We start from the raw sequence: 21,384 nt of genomic DNA on the forward strand, positions 1-21,384 counted from the left end.
GTCTGGGACGCACTGACACAGCACGGTAAGAAGTGTCGTACCAGACTGGGATGGACGGTGCATCCCTGCTCAAAACAGTGCCCTGATGGAGTGTAGGAGGAAAAACCTCTGAGATGGCTGATTTACAGGCTCTGTCTGCACCGGGAAATCTATCCAGTAACTTAACTTCCTACTGAGACTATCTGACGAACTTTTCTGAAATCCCCTTGTACCTACCTGGCACTCCGCTGGTGGCAAGCGGTACCCTTAAAGGCTGCTCCAAAATTTCTGCTTACGGCCAGAAATACAGTTGCAACTTGTTGATTCCTTCCCCCGCTGCACCAAAGAAAGATAAGCTGCCGTGTCCTTCCTGTGTGAGCTGCTATTTTGGCATCTTGGAAAGGAAACTGCAGCTGAAAGTGTTGCTCTGAGCTGCTCTTTGGATGACGAAGGCGGAGAGGATGGTAGTTGAGTTTGCAGCAGAGGAGTAGGGAAGGATGCGACTGTATGGCTAGCCAAGGCTAAGAGGAAAGGGTTTGTGAGCACTCGCAGCTTGCTGAAAATCCAGGAGCAGACCTGAGCCAGCGGAGCCCTTGGGCAGCAAGCCTTGGGCTGTCTTCCCAAAGCTCCCCCAAAACATACTGAAGGGGGCATGCTTGAAGGGGACGTCCTCCATCCCTGAAATCCCAAGTGAGAAGAGAAACCCCAACCATTTTGCCAAGCGTAGAGGAACGTGGGGCAAGTCAAGAGGAGGATGGTGCAACCTCAGCTTATCAGGTTCGTTATCAGAAGTCACCACCCGCTGCTCCAGCCTGAACCTGGCAGAGCCCAACTGCAGCCCCTGGAGAAGCCCATAACTCAGCGGTGCATCGCGGGATGTCTTTTAGAAAACATCCGTGTCTGCAGTAAATTCTCCAGGAGGCTGATACCTCCCTGGGCATCTGGTCCCGGCAGAGGAAAGAGGAGCAGGGTCGTTGATCTGTCTGACTTCAGTGAAAATGATAGTGAGCAAAATGCCATTAGGCGATGACAGATGACACTGGTCAGAGAGTGGAATAGGCTGCCCAGGGAGGGGGTGGAGTCCCCATCCCTGGGTGTGTTTAAGGGTCGTTTAGATGAGCTGTGGGGGGATGTGGGGTAGGGGAGAACTTTGTAGAGTCGGGCTGAGGGTTGGACTCGATGATCCCAAGGGGCTTTTCCAACCTGGATGATTCTGTGATTCGGTGACACCCCCATGCTCTTTTCTAGTAGCCTACGTGAAAAGGTCGATGGCGATGTGGTCCCTGGCAACGCGTGGAAGAGGAGGAAGGGCTTCAGCAAGCTCCCTCCAAACAGCACGGGAAAAATTAAATCAAAGTGACCCCCATCACACCTAAAACACAAAGGTGGGGGGATGGTGCCATCGATTCAGTGTTACGGCATCTGATTCCTGTTGGGTGATCAGAGAGGGTGAACTGCTCCCTTTAAAGGTGGAGGCGTTTCTGGGGGGGGGTGTCCAGGGGAGCCAAGGGGTACTGGAAGTCGGTCCCTTTATTGGGTGTAACAGCTCCCAGATCTTCTCCTCCCTCCACCCAAAATCAAACAGAAACACAGAAATGAAATTTGTACCTCCTCGAACAATGTTAACTGCAAATGGTCCTAATTAGCGCTCCCCTAAATGGCTGTGATTAGTTTACCAGCTGATGGAATATTTACTCTAGAAGTTTTTTTCCTTTTTAAAAAAAACCCAAACCCAACACAACACATACATGAAAAGCTATTGATTTATTTATTTAACAAATTCCTGTCGCTGGTCGTGCTGAAAATGTGACTCACGGAGCAGGAGCTGAAACTGGAGTGGCTCTTCTACTGAAAAAAAAAAAAAACAAAAAAACAGATTAAAGCACAGGAAACACAGCTTGCGAGAACAGGCAGGCGCTTCGAAAGCCATTTGCAACACCAAGTTAAATAACGCCAGGCTCGAAGTACGACAAATTAACAATTTTAAAAATAATACAACTTCCCCCCATCGCCTTGTGAGAGCGGTTTTTCCGCGATGCTCCGCCAGCTCTTCTCCACAACATCGCTTTTGCCAAACTGGTAGGTTCCAGTTCAGTCATAAATTGCTCGATGTCGGACGTGCAATAAAACGGAGGTGACGGATGTCCCTCGGTTTTCCCTGCCCCGAATCCTTTACAGAGCTCCGGGAACCTCCGCTCCCATCGCTAATCCACGCCTGCCTCCCCTTGGACAGGCCTGGCCACTTCCTTTCCCAACAAACCTCTTTTTTTTTTTTTCCCCCCCTCTCTCCCTTGCTTGTTTGCTTTTCAGAAAGCTGATTCAGCCTTAAAGCCGAGCGGGTTGCAACGCCCGGCAGCGGCGTTTCGCATTCTGCCCCCGCCGCTGGGAGAAAGGCGAATAAACTGCGATGTAATCGCTCATTTGCCAACAGGACGAGCCCTTATTTTTATTATTTTAAATTTGGGGGGGCTTTTTTTGTGTCGCGGCAGCCTGGCCTTGGACAGGCGAGGGCAGACGGTGGTTAACGGGGAGCTGCCGGGGCGCCCGGGGTTCCGTTTCACACGCGATATCCATATTTGATCAGCCCCGAACGAGGGGACGAGCAGGGCTGGGCCCCTTCCTGGGGGGGTCCCCAGGGTGACGGGGTGGGCAGGGGTGGGGTGATGGTGCATCGGGGGGTGCTGGGGTGCCCTCGCCCCCTCCCTTGCCTGGGGGGATGAGGGTGGTTTTGGGAGCGAGGTTGCTCTTGGCTGTGGAAGATGGAGACTGGGAGAGGGGGTGAAGAACCGGGGCGGGGGGGTGTGCTTGGACACCCCCCCCTCTCTGGGGACACCCCGGGGGGGGCAGGTCAGCCTCTGCTCCCCTGAGGGGGAAATGCCCCCAGGCCTGCCCTGACCCCCCCACCTTGTGCTTGCAGCCCCTGACCCCCCAAGGCTGGCCCTGACCCCACCTTGTCCCTGCTGCCCCCTGCGACACCCCCCAGGCCTGCCCTGACCCCCAGGGCCCACTGACCCCCCCTTGTACCTGCTGCCCCCCCCCACCCCGGCCCCTCCCTCCGAGCGGGCCACGCCCCTCCCTAAGCCCCGCCCCCTCTGACCTGCCCCCCCCCCCCCCCCCCTTCTGCCCCCCCCGCGCTGACCTGCCCTCCCCGCCCCTCCCCCGCCCTCTCGCCGCCGTGCAAATCTCGCGAGACGCCGCGCGCTTTCACTAGTGTGTGTGTGCACCAATCGAGCCGGGCCGGGCCGGGCCCAGCGCCGCGGGGAGGGGGCGAGCACCGGCCCCGGCACCTGCCCGCGCCCCGCCGCGCCCCACATCCCCACCCCCCCCACCCCCCCCGGCAAGCGGAGGGGTCCCCGCAGCCCCGTGCCCCCCCCTCCCCGCCCCCCCCCTCCACCTGCCCGGGCGCCGCCGCCCGCCGAACCCTCCCTCGGGCCTTTGTCCCGCCGCGAGGCCTTGCGGTTGCCGCCGGCCTGCGCGCACCCCGGCCGCGCGAGGTTTCTTACGCGAGGCCGGGGATCCGCGGCCTATCCATCCCTTCTCACTCCCCCACACCCGCCCCGTCTCCTTCCCCGCCCCGGAGCCGGCGAGGGGCGAGCCCCCACCTTCCCCCCCCACTCCCCCCCCCCCCCCCCCGCTGCCGCCGCCCCCCTCCCCTCCGCCCTTCTCCCCCGCGTGGAGCCCGGGTGCCCGCAGCGGCGGCGGCGCCTGGCTCACGAGAGGCCGCGGAGCCGCCCCTGGCCTCCCCCTCCCGCCCGTGCCGCCGCTGCCGCCGCCGCAGCAGGTTCCCTCCCTCCCTCCTCCTCCTCCTCCTGCTCCTGCCCCCGGCGGCGGCGGGATCCGAGCGGTGCCCGGGGAGCGCTCGGCCCGGGCAGGAGGGGAGAGGAGCGGCGGGGCGGCGGCAGAGCAGCAGCGGCGGCAGCGCCAGGTGAGAGAGCCCGGGGGCGGCGGGGGAAGCGCGGGGACCCCCCCTCGCCTCCCCTCCCCGGCGCCGGGCTCGAGGCCGCCCTGGGGGCGGTGGGGCCGGGGCGGGGGCGGGCGGGGTTGGGGAGCGGGCGAGGGGAAGAGGGGGGGAGCCGGGCAGCGACCCCGGGCCGCGGTGGAGGCGGGGGGCGGAGGCTGGTGAAGACTCCCCGCCGCTGGCTGCGGCCGGGCCGGGGTCACGGCGGAAGGGCCCGAGGCCTGTGCCCCGAGGCGGCGGGAGCGAGGCCTGGGCCGCGGGTACCCGCCTCGCCGGGGCACGGCGCAGGCCCCGCGGGCGCGCGGCCCGGCCCGGCGGGCGGGGGGTAAGAGCGGAGGGGAGGGGGGTGGGGGGGGTCGGCCCGGCCCGAGGGAGCGCGGAGGCCCCGGGCCGGCGGGGGAGGTGAAGGGGTGGGTACGGCCTGTGAATCCCCGGCCTGGGAGTTGAGGCGGTGCTGCCTGGGGTGCCGGGGAGGAGGAGGAGGAGGCAGGCCGAGGCGGTGCAGCAGTTGGCAGCGGGGCAAGGCTGCTCACTCACCGGCTTATTTTCAAACGCGTGCCTCTGTTTCCCGAGTGGGGAGGGAGGATGGGAGAGAGGTGCTGAAAATCACCCCGCAAAGGAGTCGGGGAGGGCAGGGAGGGAGTGCCATCCCCTGCTGGGAGGGATGGAGGGGGGGGCCGGGGCAGTCCCCAGGCCCCGGCAGGGAGCTCGGCCCTGCGGTGGGGTGGCGGGGGGAGAGGCTCGGGAACTTGTGGCAGTGCCTTCCCCAGGCCAGCATCCCGGCGTGGGGATGCGATTCCCTGCCGGATGGTCGCCCTGTGCCCCGTAATGGGGGAGAGACCTGCGAGGACTTTAACATCTTTGCGTTCATGGCTCCTCTGTCATTTTCCTCGGTGCACAGATTTCCTGTTTTCAAAACTAGGCTGATAGCTTTGTCGGGGTTTTAAAGCCCATGGTAGAAATGGGGTTCTCTAATAACCACATTTAGTATCCCATTAGTTTTCGAGGCTTGTCACTGATTTGGGAGAGCAGTTGTGAATGCCCCCGGATGGATTCACTTTGCCCCCTGTAACTTAGATCTGCAGCGTTTGGAGGAAATGGCAGGGACAAAATGGACAGTTAATAAAAGGAACAATTGTATACTGCCTATTCTAGAGGGCACTTGCTGCCCTTCAAGAACTTTCCTCATCGCATATGCTCTTTATACAGCAAATCTTTATCTTCTGTGTCTCTTTTTTTTTTTTTTTCCCCTACCTTAGTCCAGAAAATGAAACTGGAACAGACATTTCTGGAAATGAACTTGATTGGTGCAGTTGGGAAGATGTGATTCACAGTTATAATGAACATTGAAATTTGTCCCATTTTTTTCACAGTTCGGTATTCAAATTGTGTATTTCCTGATTTTTAACCTGTTTACACAACTATGCTGAGGTTTGGGGGGTTTTTTTAACCCTTCAAATAATGGCATCTGTTGTGTTAGATTGCCAAGAGGTACCCCAGGTACATCCAATTTATTGAAGCAACTGTTACACTAGAGGTATTTGATGCTTTACTTTATGAAGTAAAAGGTTTAAACGAGCGTCATTTTCTTCTTATAGTCCCTTTCTGTGCTTGGAAGAACCAAAGCTGTTGTCAGTGAAATCTGGAGTTCGGGGAGATCTAGTATTTCCAGGATTGGCCAAAAATAAATTATGGGGTAAAGAATGTTGCTTTTTTTTCTAGTAGTCATGCAGCACGGATGAAAAGCTCTGAAGGTTTTAGTCATAACACTCTGGTCCCATGTTTTCCTTTTAATAAAGCATCCAGTGGGAGAATGTGACATAATTGGTTTCTTGGATTTAGAGATCTTGAAATGGCTGGCACAACAGATAGAAGAGGAAACTCTCCAGCAGGGTTGTGGTTTAAATACAGTAATATGGTGGCAAAGTCATGTTATTACTGCATGGTAATCTTGCATTTCTCTTGCAAGAAGATGCTTTCTACATGGTTATGCTGCCAAACAGGCACTTTTGAGTCTCGTCAGTGGCACGGAATATTAAATCTCTCTCCTCTTCTTGCATTGCATAATCTGAGTGTTGTTCTCCCATAGCAGCAGAAATGATGGAAGAATTGCATAGCCTGGACCCACGAAGGCAGGAACTACTGGAGGCCAGGTTCACTGGAGTCGGGGTTGCTAAGGTGAGTACAAGTACCTTTGGTAACAGGCATGACTGCTTATCCATCCTGCACTGCACTGTTTTTTTTTAATTTCTACATTGATAATTTTGCTTTGCTAGCAAAATGTTTTGTATCAGTAGTTGTGTTTTGACCGCTAATTTGCCTGAAGTATGATTAAGAGGAATGAAAATGGGATCTCTATGAGCAGATGTTTTGCTATACAGAAGATTTTGGGTTCTAATTAAGTTCTTAGGAGTTGCTTCATCTTAAGGCAGCTTGTACACCCCAAAAAAACCCATGACAGCTTTGTCTTTGGAAGTGGGAAATCTCATCTGTCTCTTCCTTTTTTTCCAAGAATGCATTTGAGAACTGAATTTGGCCACTTGTTAGATTCAGTTTCAAGTTTAATGTTTTTGATAGCTTGTAACCAGACAATCTATTCAGTAATTTGTTCAGTTCTTTGTGGGTGCAGTGTGCTAAAATTGTGTACTCAGTTGCATAGGACACACAGAAAAAGTATGTGAAGGTAAGCTCTCCTATATCTGTGATCCACAACCTGCTAGTAAAATCCCATCTTTGTCCTCACGTACAACTTCCTAACTGTTCGGTAGCTGCCTTTCTTGAGTAAGGCACTTTAATAATGTTGTGTGGTTGCTTGATATGCTAGCATTAAGCTGTTAGTTCTCTAGATGTTGTTGGTAGTGTTAATTGATAGTCTCTCTGAGCAATGAAATGGTGACAGAACTCATCTTAAACTAGGTCAGTCAGAAGCAGTTTACTTTTGAGGAGAGGATACTGAGTTTTGGACAACACCAAGGTAGATGGTAAAACAACATATCATTGCTAGGTAATTTTCAGAAACCTGGAATTATTTTGAGAAGAAACTTTGTAGATGCTGTATTTCTTAGAAAAATTCAAAGCAAATCAGAACTTGGAAAAAGGATTTTGTTTGAGTTCATACTTTTCTTTCTGATCTGTACTTCAGTCGGGACTCAAACAAGGTTGACTCTAGGAAGGAAGCATGAGCAAGTAAAATGTTCAACTGTCAGGTAGTGTAATAAGGAAGATTAACACTAGAAGTTGTTAGGGGGTAACAATTTTGGTTATTGAAGTAAGAGTGTGGGGTTTTTTTTTGATCTTTTCCTCCACTCTCAAGACTTTTTTTTATTCTTAAGGCTTTTATTAGCATAAAAGTTCAGGGTACATAATGTATTTATGATCTTGAAAGACTTGTTTTATACAATGTTACATTTTTATGTACTTTTTCATCTCTTTCTTACCTCTTCCCCCCATGTATGTCACTTCAACATCTTTAGCTGTACCAGTATAGATAAAGCCAAATAACTTTCTAGAATAGCTAAGACATAGAAGCATAGATGCTGTCGTTGCTTTAAAACAGTGCCAAGATACTCAGTGCTCACAAAGAATGTTAGGAACTATTCCTTTTAAAGGAATAACCTTTAAAAGATACAGGAAAGCAAGTCTTAATTATGTTTTCAATATGTTTGGAGCAGAAAATACATGCCCTTTCTCTGTATGGGTGAATATTGAAAATCGTTTTTGTTTCTAAAGCATATCCAAGTAAAAAAGCCTCATTTCTTGGAGACTTCGCTTTGAGCAAAGCTGTTCTGTTACTGAGTTTTATTTTTACCTGTTGTTATGCAGTGTAGTGTTTTACTTTGTACTAGTCAGTGAACTGTTAAAGTGCATTACACTTATTTCAAACAATATATATTTATTTACTTGCATACTTGCTAATTTGCAATAGATCAGCCAACCATTGATATGAATTAGCATGACTCTACTATGTTGCAGCAAATCTTGGTTGCAATATTAATCTCAGATACTACATTCCCTCCCAGGTTGGTGCTTCAAATTCCCTCCCTACCCCCCCAAGTCTCCGTCCGTCATGCTCCGCACTGGCATTGGTAGGTCATTGTCTTAAAGGGAATATATTGGGAAAGCTGTGATACAATTTGTATGATTCAACTAAGATTTTTAGCTCTCTCCAATTAAATGTTTAAGGAAAGCTACGTAGAGTAAGTTAGTGCCATCTAGTGGGACCGGGACTGGCACATCCTCCTGGGATAGAAGGTATTCTGTTGCTGTTTATTGCATAAAAGGAAGAAATGTCATCTTAGATGCTCTCTGATTGGGTGAAGGCAGCAGGCAGTTGTAACTGAGCTTCCTGCCTTCCCCTGACTGGGTGTATCACTTAGTGTGTTTGGTTAGGTTTCTTTAATGTTTAAAAATACAGGGTATATTTTGGACCTGCATAAAACTAATGCACCAGTTTACAGCCTGAATACAACTGCAGCTTTAAAGCCCACTTTCCCTCCGTGTTTGCAAGTAAAGAACAACTATATGTGTTTCTCAGAAATGAATGAGACTAAGCTGATCTAGAATAAATTTTTCGGCTGGAAACTAGAAAAAGGCTTCTAGCCGTCAGAGTCATGGGATTTTGGAAGAGCTTTCCAGTAACAGTAGTAGAGGACAGAAATCCTAAACTGTTTTGGAAACAGCTGTGTGCTGTCACCTCCTGTGGTAGCTGAAGGCACAACCCAATGACCGAGGTCATTTGCAGTCCCAAATGCCTCAAAATTCTGTTGCAAGTCTGTGATGAATTATCTCACTTAGCTGGAGAATGTATTTCTCTAGAAGCTCAGAGTTAATACATGGAACCAAATCTCTGAGCAAGGAATGTTTCTAGGCAACTGTTATACTCATGTGGTTCATCCAGGTCACTAGATAGTTTCAAAAAGCCAGTGATGCTTTAGATGTCTGTTCTTGCCATATGGTAAAGTGCCATTCTTCCCCAAATTCACAAAGCAAGTCCTTGAATTAACACATGACTATCTGACACCTACCGGTATTCCTGCTTAGTTAGCTCCTGTTTATGTTTACTTACTAGGGGAAATCTAAGCGCATTCACTTGAGGCATCATTCTGACTAGTCATCTCAGACATCTTCCTTGGGTCAGTAGGTACAGAAGACAAAAAGTAGTTTGTGTCTCGAGATAACATTGTTTAATTTTGTCTGTTCTCATCTTCTGCCTCCCTTCCCCCTGTCTGGGTGCTGCCTTTAAGATATCAGGTGGGTTAACTCACTCCAAAGGATCTGTGTAATTTCCACAGACTTTTCCTGGATAAGAATTTGAATAGCTAATTGTGATGGGTGAATCTGTATTTGCACACAGCTTGTCTCAGGCTTAACCGAGGTGGATCATCACAGCAGCACCCGTATCTTCCACAAGTTTGGTCTTTAAAAGATCTTCAAACTAAGCTGTGTGCACCACTTTATTATAGCTAAACTAAAAAGACTGAAGTACTTCCAGAGAGAGTAACCTTCTCTGTTGTGCTGTAGGAATCTTGTAGATCCAGATGACTGTGGTAGAATTGAAGAAGTATTGGTCTTTGTGGCAGCTAGTGCTCCCTTTTCTCCCTCTTTGAGGTATTGTAAAGATGGGAATGAAAATCACCTGAAGAGTGTCACTTATGCTACAGAACATCTGCCTCCAAAAAGAGAATTGCTTCTAAAAACCAGCAGTGTTTACTTGTATTATTTTGGTTTTTACCCTCTAGCAGTCTTGATCAGTTCAGTAACTACCAGTTGTGTGGTCTGCTTAGCAAGATTTTTAGCAGCAAAGTTACCAAGTTGAGAATTCATGTCTGAGAATAATCATGTCTTCCTCGGAGGGAAGTGATGCTGCATAGTGATGGTCCTTAACAGGTGTCACATGCCACTGCAAGAACTAGTTAATATGAGTTTTGAAACTTAGAATTGAATTTATCAGCTACCACAGAATGTGCCAGATACTTGAAAATTGTTTGGATGCTTCCGTGTGCAACGTTGCTTATTTCAAATGTGTTGTCTGGCTACTAGAGCCTAGAAATAGTTGTCGGATCTCAAATCTGTTTCTGCCTCTGAACTGAGGGTTAGGGTGAATTGCGTGACCTTTCTGTCCACTTTGCCATCAGTAAAATAAAAACACTATTTTTTGAACCCGAGAGAACCCTCAAGGAATAATGGAAGCCAAGCAAATCCTGTTGCAAATCTGCTTACCCATCTGATACAGTGGAGGTTACCTGTGAACATCTGATAGTAGATTAACTTCTCATGGCAGAAAAACCTAGGTGATTCGGGGATGTCATTATTGGCTAAAATACCAAGCTTTTCTAAAAGCCCAATTAAGAAGCAGGCTGTAATTCTCATACTTACGTGCTGCTTGAAATAAGAATATGTTAATTAAACCTGTTTTATACAGTAGCACTGGGCCAGAGTAAGTGGTAAACCATTCAACCATTTCACTTTGGTGTAAGCCTGTGTGGAGTCAGCACTAACTTTTAGTGGAACTAAGGATTGACTTTTTCCCTTTGAAATCTCTTGATTTGCTACAGAATTTAGAAGAACTAGGGTTACCTTGCCTTGAGGTAATGAAGCATGTCTCTCCACCATTTAGTTAGCAGGAGAATTTTGCAATGCATGTTGCTGTAAGTCCACTCTGGTTAGGCAGCTCGAATTCCTAGAGCTGTCTTTCAATATGAGGAGTTGGAGAGCACAAAATGGAGACTGCCCAACGTAAGAGTTGTGGACAGGCCTGAGGGATCATTTTGGGGAGCTTGGAGATGCTGAGGAAATGCACAAGTCATGTGACGTGGTAGATAGGCTTGAAGAGGAGATAGGTAAAGGCGCTCTGAGTCAGGCCAGCTTTGTTATGGAAGATCCGGTGGGAGCTATTATCAGGCTAAGTTGCTTCTATTGAAATTTCAGCCATTGTGTCTCATTTGTGGCCTTTGCAGGGCTCTTGCAAAGGGAGAAATGACTAACCAGCTTGTGTGAGTGGACAGATTTTAAATTCTTGCCTCTGAGTAGGAGTTTTGAAAGCGCCTGCTACTGTTGCATCCACTTCTCAACATGGAGGTTTTGTTGTGCATAGGTAGGTCAGGGACTTAGAAGCAGCAGTTGATAGGTGAATCACAAGGGAAAAGAGCATGCCAGCTTATCTCAGAAAGAAATTCCTTGCGGAGGAGGAAGTGTGTGCTGTTCTTGTGCTTGTCATTTGGGTAAACACTATAGAAACTATTAGCTTATTTCAGATGACCCACGTATTTTGATTTTTTGCTGAGCCCCATCATCGATTCTCTTGACAGGGTACAGTGGATGAGTGGGCTGTAAGTGATATCGGAGAGGTGCAGTATTATCCCAAAGTAGTCTGTGCTAGAAAAGCCAGATGCCAGTGCAGATGACTTCTTCAGGAACAAAATTTATAAGCTCTTCCTGTGTAAACTATTGCATGCTTATTATTCCCTACTGCTACTTCCGCAGCAATATTTTGATGTTAGTGTTCTTTGCCATTGCTTGCTTGTTTTTTTCCAAAATTCAGGTTTGTTCCTTTAATTCCTTTTGTGTCATGACCACTTACAATGGTATGCTAAATTAAGTACTGAACACTTATCCAATGTCAGAGTTAAATATAAACAGTCAGGAATGATAAAACATAAATTTGAAGGGGTTTTTTATACACATGCTGGCTGCTGGATGAGGGGGGAGATGCTCAGATGTATAGTTTCTCATACCCATTGTTTAAACCTGTTGCTATAAGCAGTTGATAACATGAGGTCATGTGTGAAACTGGGTATCTAGCTGGATGATCAGGAAAACTTGCTTTTTCTTTCTCTTGCATAACTATGTGAGAAGAGGTGCAGCTGAGGACTAGGCCATGTTCCTTAAACATCCTAGGTATTGCATCTTTATTGCTTGAGTACAGCATGTTCTAATGAACAGTTTGTGTTTCCATGGCCGGAATACCTCAAAACAAGACTTTTTTGCCAACTTTGACATGAACAAGATGCATCAGCTCCTTGCCTGTAGGATAGGCCTTATACTTTAGTGTAAGAGAAGTGTCAGTGGAAGGCCCTCCAGAAGATCATCGAGGGAAAGGAAAGCTCATGCAGTGGAAATGGGTCAAAATTTGCCTGCAAAGAATTAATTCCGCAATTTTTCGCAGTTATCAATACACGACTGTGAACCTGCTGGATACTCATAGACATCTGACAAGCCGTTCTTTTCAGGTTCCATAACTAAGTAGTTAGTTCCTTTCCGCCCTTTCTAGTACTGCATTGAGTTCAATTTTACGATTTTGTCAGTGTAGCTTCTAGAGGAAATTTTAAAGTAAAGGGAAAATAGGGTTTTTCTGCTCTTCAAGAGTCTGTGATCAGAACTGAACTGCTCTTTTGTTGATGCAAAAATGGGTTTGATTCCAACTGCTAGAGCTGTAAATTTCCCACGCAGAATAGTCAGTACAGGTAGTTGTGGTACTAGAAATAAGAAAAACATTGTGGATTTTGTGTTAGATGTTTTTCCAGCTGCTTGCATTCCGGAACGTCACATTCAGTTGCAAACTGAGTGGATTTTTTGTACTGGAGAGGATAAATTTATTTCTAAAAAAAAATATCTTGGGATCATTTCTAACTATGGATGGCCTCATCAGTTTATTTCTCCAGGTGACCCTAGAGTACAGGTCTGCTGCTGAAACACTGGCCCTTCCTAAGCCACTGGCATACCCTTTCAACCACAGTGTTCCTGAAAAGCTCAAATGTGGCATTTTGGGAGCAGCTGTCCCTGTCATTTGCTGTCCATGTGCAAAATGGAGGCATCGAGATTTAAGCAAATGTGGAAACAACTTTCACTTTCATCTTTATTATGAGAGAACTCCAGCCTGTCCATCTGAGATCAGCAAATACTAATTTGTTGAGATGCTCCTGCACCTACTAAAGCTTTCACGCTTGCACAGAAGGCTAATGTTTTGGATGTGCTGATAGAGTTTGAGTCAGGAGAGGAAGTGAAGGATTTTAGAGGACAGCATTGGTGCAGTTTATAAACAAGCTTTTTATACGGATGAAAAGATTAACTTTCTGTTGTCAATTGTTGTAAGATACATTTTTTTTATCAATGAGGCCTTCAGGTGAGTGTAGCTAAGGTTAGTGTTGGCACTTCTGTTAAGTCCTGTTGGCCAGGGAATAAATCACTGAAATAACCAAGAGTTGTACCTGTGAGATATGTGAACCATCACGTTAGGTGGTGGAGCTTCTTTGTTTAAAAAGCAACTAAATTTTAAGCTTTTGTATTGCTGAAGGGATGAGGTAAAATACCTTTCTGGTCTTGAGCTATTTGTGTGATGAGTTGAAGAGGTAATGGTATGGCTTAAAGAGTATAAATGTGCAATTTTTCTTAAAAGTAATTTGCTTTTAAAAGGGAATGCTAAATGTGTAGTTTCCTGAGCTGTTCAAGTGTTTGGCTGGGGTTTTTTTTGTTGAAGCAACTAAGCATGTCCTTTTGGGAGAAACAAAGTTGGTAGTTAATATTCACAGTATAATACAGAAAGTAAACAAAACTTTTACTTTCTGTGGATGTCTGCTTGGAAATGAGGGTTAGTAATAGCCAGTTTGCGTCACAGGTTTAATGTGATGGTCGTGTTTGTCTCATAAATGGGGAAGGGAGAACTGCTCTCCTCAAAAATAATCTACTGTGAGATTTCTGTGTGATGTTAAGGCTTCTCCCCCACCCCTCCCATAAGTCTTCTGCTCAACTGTATAATGAGAAGTGGCTTTGCCTTGAGGAAAGATTGATTGGTGGGAAGTGGTTACTGCAAAAATAAGAATGCTAAAATAGAATGAATCTTTGGGAAAAGATGCTCACAAGTTATTAATGGAGAGGTGGCTTTATCATGTCATTCTTCCTGTTAATACATTCCATCAGTAATTGTGAATCTTGTTTTTATATCTTTGTCAAATTCGTCTAGATTTCTTAAGTTAGATCTGTAGGAGGATACTTTTGTGTCAGAGCACTAGGCTAAAACACAGTGACTTTGCATGATTCACTTTTCCTTTTAAAACCAGTTTTGATAATAGATTTTAAAAAATAATTTTGAAAACTGCTTGGATACCTAAAAATGCAGATGTGTATCCAGTAGACCCTGCAAAGGTGCAGGCAGACTCTTTTAGGTACTTGGATACTATTTCAGTAAATCTATTCCAGCCTCTTGAATTTGTGCATTAGCCTGGTAGGAGCAACTGCTCTGTTGGCAGGTCAGCCATGGGTCCATAAAGTAGCCTGGTGGGAGAGATTGTCTTATGGGTGCCAGTTGTACTGCCATTAGCACAACTTCTACTTGTTCACTTTCTTAGTGTTTAAAAAAAGCATAAAAATTACGCATGTAAAGAAAAATCAGTGGTACTGCCAGCATCTGGTAACAGTAATAGCTGCCTTGCCAGATGGAAGATGCCTCTGAATTCTTAGCCCAGGGTCAAGCAGATGCTTGCCTGAAGAGCTGAGCTTGGAACTACTGCTACTCAAGAAATCAGAAGTTTTGTTTCTCAAACCAGTTGTCTTAGACTTTTATGTATGCTGCCTTGGCTGTTTTGTGGATGTGGTCAAATACAGCAGTTGGGATATAAATTGATGCAGAAATATCATTGCAAAGGCTGGATCAGTATACTGAGAAAAGACTGTCCAACTGGCAGTCCAACTTCCATCTCGCTCCAAACAACTTCTGAAGTTTTTTAATGCCCCATCATACATCCAGGTATTTGACCCGTGTTGCTGCTGTATCCTCGTGACTTAGAGCAGCGTAGTTAGCCCAGAGATGCAATGTTTGATAGGACGTATCTGCCTTGTATGGAAGTTGTTTCTAACAGTCTTTGCTTGTTTTTCACTAGGGTCCATTAAATAGTGAGTCTTCCAACCAGAGCTTGTGCAGCGTGGGTTCTCTGAGTGATAAAGAATTGGAGGTAAGCAGGCACAAATCCTCATGGTAATCGGGTTTAAGGTGGACATGACTAAACTCAAAACACAGAAGGAATTGTGTGAGAGTGAGCAACTGTGTTCTTTGTTCGGGGTGTGAAGGGGACTAGTGGAAGTATTTAGTCTGGATCTTAAGCCTACAATCTTTGGACCATGCTGTGAAACAGTCCTGCTTGAAACTTCCCACCATAGCAGGCAGTTTTTACCCAACCCCAGAAACACAGCATTCGTAAAGCTCAGCTTATGAAATTTTCAGCTGCATTGTGATTTGTTTGCTGGTTTTGGATGCAGTTTTGGCCAAACTGAAAGTCAAAGAGCATTAACAGAAAAGTTTGCCTTACCTGTCAAATATGTGAATTTGCAGAAGTCTGTATGAAGCGGAGCATTTTATGAATCGCTCTGTGGAAGTGTGGAGAGGTGAAAATTGATGCTTTGTCCCTGTTTAATCTCTCTGCTTTAGGATTAACCATTTCAAAACACTTGCTAGAACAGCAAAATGAATTGTAGAGTTACATTTTTACTTTAAAATTTCAGATCAATAAAATAAAATCTCAAATTTAAATGCATTTTCTTATGCGTTTAAAGAACTTTCCATGTGGTTATCAGGTAAGTTTTGGGTCATATTTCCCTGTGTTATATGGCAGTACTGATATGAGGTGTCTGGTGAAGCTAAGTCTTTCAAGAACGCAGTGTCTTAAACGCCATACAAGTAAGTATAGTTAATAGTGGAAAACTGAGTATTCATTCTTATTTTACTTGGGGGTTTTTATGAAGTTCTGTGGAGTGATTTAAATTGACCAAGGTGACATAATCAAATCTAGCATTCCTTGGTAGATTTTCAGTCTGTACCAGATAATGTTGTGTGGTAATTTTTGTTATGTAAGTACTTGAATGGAAAAACAACTTAAACTGCATCTCATTAATATGCTTGCAGTTCCATGGAGGCTGTAATGGAGCCTGTGGTGTTACAGTCACGCCAACGCTGTTCATGAGTTGCGCTTCACTACGCAGTGAGGAGGCTATGTCACTGACTTTTACACATACAGGAGCTGGTACAGCAAGTCTCGAGATAGTTGTGGAGTTTTCAGTCCCCTCATTCTAACAAGTACTTTGCAGACACAATAGCCACCTTTGTCTTAACATCCCCTCCGTCCTCTCACCAAAACAATAACGTGTCGGTGACTGCCCAGCTGGTAACATGGGACTGTAGATGTCCAGCATCCACTGGGGACACAGCCAGGTTTAGATTCTGGCTGTGTCAGCTTTATCCTTTTTATCCTATTAAAGGAGGTAGATTGATTTCTGTGCTTACTGTGTGCAAGTCTTTGGCAGAGATCTTTAAACAGGGTACTTTGGACTTTGGTTTCCAAAGAGCATGCAACTTAGGTTTACCACAAACTTTCTGGCCATGGCTTTCCCTTCCCCAGACTTGTGTTTTGCACGCTGTGGTTTTCTTCCTGCCCCCAGGCTATAGTTTAGTGGTGATTGTAAAGCATATAGCTCGGAAATTATTTGGGACCCTTTGGGATAAGAGATGTTTTTAAAATGACGTGGGTGATGGAAATGACAAGGTATCTTTCATTCCAGCAACCTCAGTAAGCTGCTTCTAGTGTAGCGCTTCCTAATGTTTTCAGCAGGTTTGGCCACAGAGGTGACCCTGGTGACAGGGGAAGCACCATGCCAGGGTCTTCTCCACCCTGTGTGTCTAGGTTCGCCAGCCTTGGACAGACAGATGGGCCTGACACTTCTGGAGGCTTCAAGCCTTCCACTTGTGCTCTGTATTGTGCCTGTGCAGAAATATACTGCTGTCCACTGATGAGCTGCCCCTCAGGTCTCTGGTTGCTCACTGAAATGGCAGATGCAATCAGGCCTTGACTTTACTGAGAGACATGTCCAGATGAATTTCTGCATCTGTGGCAGCTTTCTCCTGGCTGCCATCTTGGGGAGCTCTGCCTTGTTTGGTGTGAGGTTGCAGTTGTGTGCCAGTGGGCAGGATAGTTCTTGTAGCCATCTGCAAAGGGCTTTGGGAAGAAGCATTAGCTGCCGGCAAGGTGAATGGTCCTGGTAGACTGTGAGTGGCCACTGGACTGCAAATTTATATGCCTGTACTCAAACCTCTTGTCGTTGCTCCTCTTGTACCAGTACTGTGATCACTGTGAGATGGTTTACACAGGTTTTTATAAGTGTTTGAACTTGTTCTGCTAACCATGTGAGGTAACTGGGCAGTTGAGGCTGGCTTGCTGCAGCTGAAATAGAAAAAATTAACCTAATTCCTAACCACGTTCTCTCCCTTCTGCAGTACATATATCCGAAGGTAGCAGCTATTTGAGAGCAGTTGTTTCTTTAAGTACCAGCAGTAGAAACAAATGTACCAGAGAAGTGAAATGGCCACTGGGGATACGGAACAGATTATTGTGTTTTGGCATTTTCTTTAAATCTTGGAATAACTGCAGAAATGTTAATTTTGAAGTATTGTTTAACAGACTCCTGAGAAAAAACAGAATGACCAGCGGAATAGAAAAAGGAAAGCAGAAGCATATGAGACCAGTCAAGGTAATTCATTCTCCTGACCCTGCTGCGGGATTTCTGAATGGTTGGTAATTTGTGCACGTTTTGCACAGTCAGTGTCCTAGGAAACTAATGGTTCTTCTCAAGGGTGTGTCAGGCAGCTTGTTATAAACTACTCCATGATGGTGTAGTTCTCTTCTGGGAGCCTAGTTATCCTCATTGGCAGAAAAATACTCATCTTCAGCTTATTCATACAAACTATTGCATTTTTATGGGACAGAATGCCCACAGGCTTAATATGGCTTCTCTAAAGTGTTGTTTTGGTCCCACGTCACTACATATACAGCAGCCAGACTTGAAAATACAGGCTGTACTCTCTTCCTTGCGTTTTTGAGACGTATGCCTGCCTTGTTAGAGTAAGTTCTCACCATAACAAATAGAGAACAAACTGTGCTCAAGTATAAAGCAGGCAGTACTGTCTCAGAGTACTAAGAAAGACCCAGCGTGTTCAAGTCCAAGTTCAGATTTTCTAGCAAATGGGCTTAGGGGCAGGTTTCTATTTCTTTTAGTCTTCAACAAGAAAGTAACGAGGACTGTGTTGACAGAACTGCTTTGATAATATAATAAGAAAAAAGGGCTAAGTTTTTTAATGAGCTGGTATTAAACCACCACTAATTGTGTCTTTAACTCTTATAGGAGTGCTTGAGTGATCTGATATGCAGTCATTTACCTGAAGGCAGAGAAGTAAAAGTACCCTTTGCTCTGTCCTTGAAGGAAATTTTGGAGAATCTATGCAACATTCAATGACATTTAGTGTTTTCTAAGTACTTTAGCAAGTGCAAATGCTGTTTGATTGGATTTGACATGTTTGGAATTGAGAGTTAATTGAATTGTCAACTGTAAACCCTCCCAACACAGCACAAGAGCTGTAACCCTGGGGCAGTCTCTTGTTGCGCAGAAGCTTTTGTTGTGATAGGTGTCGCACCTTTCTACAGGGAAAGGAGTGTCAAAATAGGAGTAGTTTTTCAGAGTGGCGTCATGACTTCTGGACTTAAAAATATCAACTCTTATTTTCATCCTTTGTTTTCCTTTTTAGGAAAAGGCACTCCTAGAGGACATAAAATTAGCGATTATTTTGAGGTAAGCATCTGCAGAGAAATCTGCGTGAATTCACACTTTGCAAAATCTGTAGATGGAAGTCTGTGATGTGACTTCCGTTACAGGATCCATCACGTTAAATAATAGCTCGGGGTCATTGATTGATGATGTTAATCTGATATGCTCAAATCTGATTAGGTAGAGGATATGAGGTTTTTGGAAGTTGTTTTTTAAATTAACATTTCTTTGCACAGTTGATAAAGCAATTTTTGAAGAGAGCAGCCACATAAGTGTACGTTGGAGGGTATCTCCTAGTGTGCAAACCTATTTTGTCACAGGTCCGGTGCTGCAAAGGAACCTACCTGCCAAGTCCTGCTGATTTGAGTAGGAAGTTGTTTACAAGGTTCCCTCTTTAGAAAAGCTTGCCATGGGAGGCTGGCACCACAGGGGAGATGGAGACCCCTCCCCAAAACAATGATGGACATTGTAAAAATCAGTATTCTTTTTACTGCATAGTCTCTGAATTTTTTTCTAGGTCTGCACAGTCCAGAGCTCTAGGTTTTCTCTTAACATTTGTTCTCTATTTTACTGAATTAACTTAGAGTCAGAAATTAAATGCTTATTAGCACTTTTTTCCTGGCTAAAGTTTTTTCTAAGTGTGGTACACTGTGTGGTGCAGGAACATAGGAATCTCTCTACCGATTAGACCAGTTGCCCAGCTGCTTACCTGTCCTGTCTTTAACAGTGACTGACACAGATGCCTCAGTGGAGGTGCACATTTCTTACTGCTTCTGTGGTGCACAGTGAGACACACCTCCTCACAGGGAATAGCCTTTTTAATTCTATCCAGTAAATAACTGATGTGTATCCAAGTGTGCGGGTTTATATCTTTTTGTGTTAAAATGAAAAATGTACTCAGTGCACATGTGAATGTTTGCCTGAAGTACTTCCTTTTGCTGTTGTTTTTGAAAACAGTGCATGAAAATTTAAGGTTTTTGTCTTAGATCATCATCAGTTTGTTTAAATGAGTCCCTTCTTCTGTCTCGGTTAAACTTGTGGAGTTACTGATGATCAGCTCTGTTCCTTTGGCCAGTTTGCTGGGGGAAGTGGCCCAGGAACCAGTCCCGGTAGAAGTGTGCCGCCCGTCGCCAGATCATCACCGCAGCATTCCTTATCCAACCCCTTGCCGGTAAGTGTTCTCCCTGGGACAGAGCTGGTGGGTTGGCATTGATTAGGTTGGTGGCCGTGCTTCAGACAGGTAATAAAACGTTCTGAACAGGAAAGAAGTGTCTCTCGGTGAGTGATTTGGCTTATTCCCTATTCAGTTCTCTAAATCTGAAACTGGGTTCTTACAGCAGAGCCAGGTGTCTAGGACCCTGTAACAGTGGCTCGTCCAGTTGTAACTGATGTGAATATCTGAGCTAAAAGCAAGCAAAATGAATGTTTTTAGCGAGCTGTGTGATTACAGATAGATCATTGTCCTGAAAAGGTAGAACTGACGTATTAGTTATCTTGTATTCCATTGCAGCTCATGAACTTCTCCATCGAGTTGGGAGTATGTTGTATGTTTGTATAGCACTAGTACAGTGATATTCCCATCTTGATTGGACCTTTTGGGTATACTGAAAACCGTGCATACCATAATTATATTGGGAAGGTTTTTCACTTCTCTTTACGTCCATGTAGCTTGTAAGGAGCGTTAGCAGAAGCTTACAAAGAAATGCATATACATGCACATTTGTTGCTATTTTTTTGTTATGTAGTTCCATCTTGCTGTCGCAGCGTTTCTGCAAGATCTGAATGTGAAGAAACAACCAGTATTTTTAAGCCATTTTAGCACAGAGCAGCTAAAGAAATTTCTTTCAACTAGCAAAGCAATATTCGGAGGCTCTGGTGTCTGATCTGTAGTTTTGACCGTTGCCTGAGCCCCTCTTTAAAACTTTTCAGCATTTGTTGAGTGTCACAGAAGTATGGAGCATTGTGGGAAGGGTTAATATTCCCAAAACGAAATGCAGAGTCTTTACCGATTACATTATTCTGCGGAGACCTTTGCAGAGTTCATGAATGTGTACTGAACTCAATCCCAACACTGAATGCTCTGCTCAGAATTCAATATGCGCTGCTAGATTTCGGAAGTTTTGTAATGCTGCTTTAAGGGAGAGCTTCACATACGCCTCTAGATATTTTTATGTTTCTAAAAATTAAAATATATCTTGTTAATTGAATGACTCTTCTTCCTATCTCATATTAATTCATTAATACATCTCTTTAAAGAGAAGTTAATGAAAGAAATACCATCTCTGAATGTTGCAGATGTGTGAGGTATTAGGGACCGTTCTTTATTCCAGCAGATGAGATACCCTGCAGGTGTTTATAATGTGACAAGTGGATTCTTCCTTTGGTTTTCTTCTTCTACACTTGTATGTATCGAGTTGGTAAAAGTTTGAACAGAGTATTTTTCATGTGGTGAGCACTGATGTTACAGTTAGTTCCAGCTAGGCCAGTTTGTGTCTGTCCTTATGCAGGTGCTCTTGGTGTTTCTTCTGTTCTTTATTCCTGCAGCTAAACCTGTAATGTTTGCTTGTTCGCAACAAACTATTATGTGCATTTGCAAGATCTGTCAATATCGATGGTGATGGTTTGAGCTAAGCCCCCAAAAATGGGGGGATGAGTGAAAATTGGAGAAGATTGAGTATCTTGCCCATTACAGATGTCAGTATGGTCTAGGAAGAGAGAAGAGTGTTAAAATGTCTCTCACAATGAGACAAACCTCCTCCAAATCTGTGAGTTAATCTATGCTGTACTGGAAGTTTTCTGCAATCAGAACTTGTGGAGGAATTGTAATGGCTTCAGGATGTTACTTCTTGTCTTCAAATCTCTTG

General features: G+C 45.4%; 1 protein-coding gene and 1 long non-coding RNA gene across 8 annotated transcripts in view; one reads left to right on the forward strand and one right to left on the reverse strand.

The window, feature by feature from the left end:
- Positions 1 to 1,724: 1,724 nt before the first annotated feature.
- Positions 1,725 to 4,603, reverse strand: LOC141953730 (uncharacterized). The gene is made up of 2 exons (XR_012631982.1): positions 4,475 to 4,603; positions 1,725 to 1,827 (listed from the first exon to the last, which is right to left on the reverse strand). It is a non-coding gene; the product is annotated as an uncharacterized LOC141953730 (long non-coding RNA).
- Positions 3,624 to 21,384, forward strand: part of TLK2 (tousled like kinase 2) — a 44,254-nt gene continuing 26,493 nt past the window's right edge. For 3 of the 7 annotated variants that reach the window (XM_074892514.1, XM_074892519.1, XM_074892520.1), the window contains exons 1-7: positions 3,624 to 3,904; positions 6,027 to 6,115; positions 7,957 to 8,022; positions 14,812 to 14,883; positions 17,380 to 17,449; positions 18,501 to 18,544; positions 19,596 to 19,691. In XM_074892514.1, the coding sequence (XP_074748615.1) occupies positions 6,035 to 6,115; positions 7,957 to 8,022; positions 14,812 to 14,883; positions 17,380 to 17,449; positions 18,501 to 18,544; positions 19,596 to 19,691 (429 nt within the window). In that variant the 5' untranslated portion in view covers positions 3,624 to 3,904; positions 6,027 to 6,034. Of the gene's footprint in view, positions 3,905 to 4,092; positions 4,263 to 6,026; positions 6,116 to 7,956; positions 8,023 to 14,811; positions 14,884 to 17,379; positions 17,450 to 18,500; positions 18,545 to 19,595; positions 19,692 to 21,384 lie in introns of those variants that run through there. The other 4 variants (XM_074892515.1, XM_074892516.1, XM_074892517.1 and 1 more) reach the window with 4 other exon arrangements.

The sequence above is a fragment of the Strix uralensis genome, chromosome 22 (assembly GCF_047716275.1).
Source record: "Strix uralensis isolate ZFMK-TIS-50842 chromosome 22, bStrUra1, whole genome shotgun sequence".
Lineage (NCBI taxonomy): Eukaryota > Metazoa > Chordata > Aves > Strigiformes > Strigidae > Strix > Strix uralensis.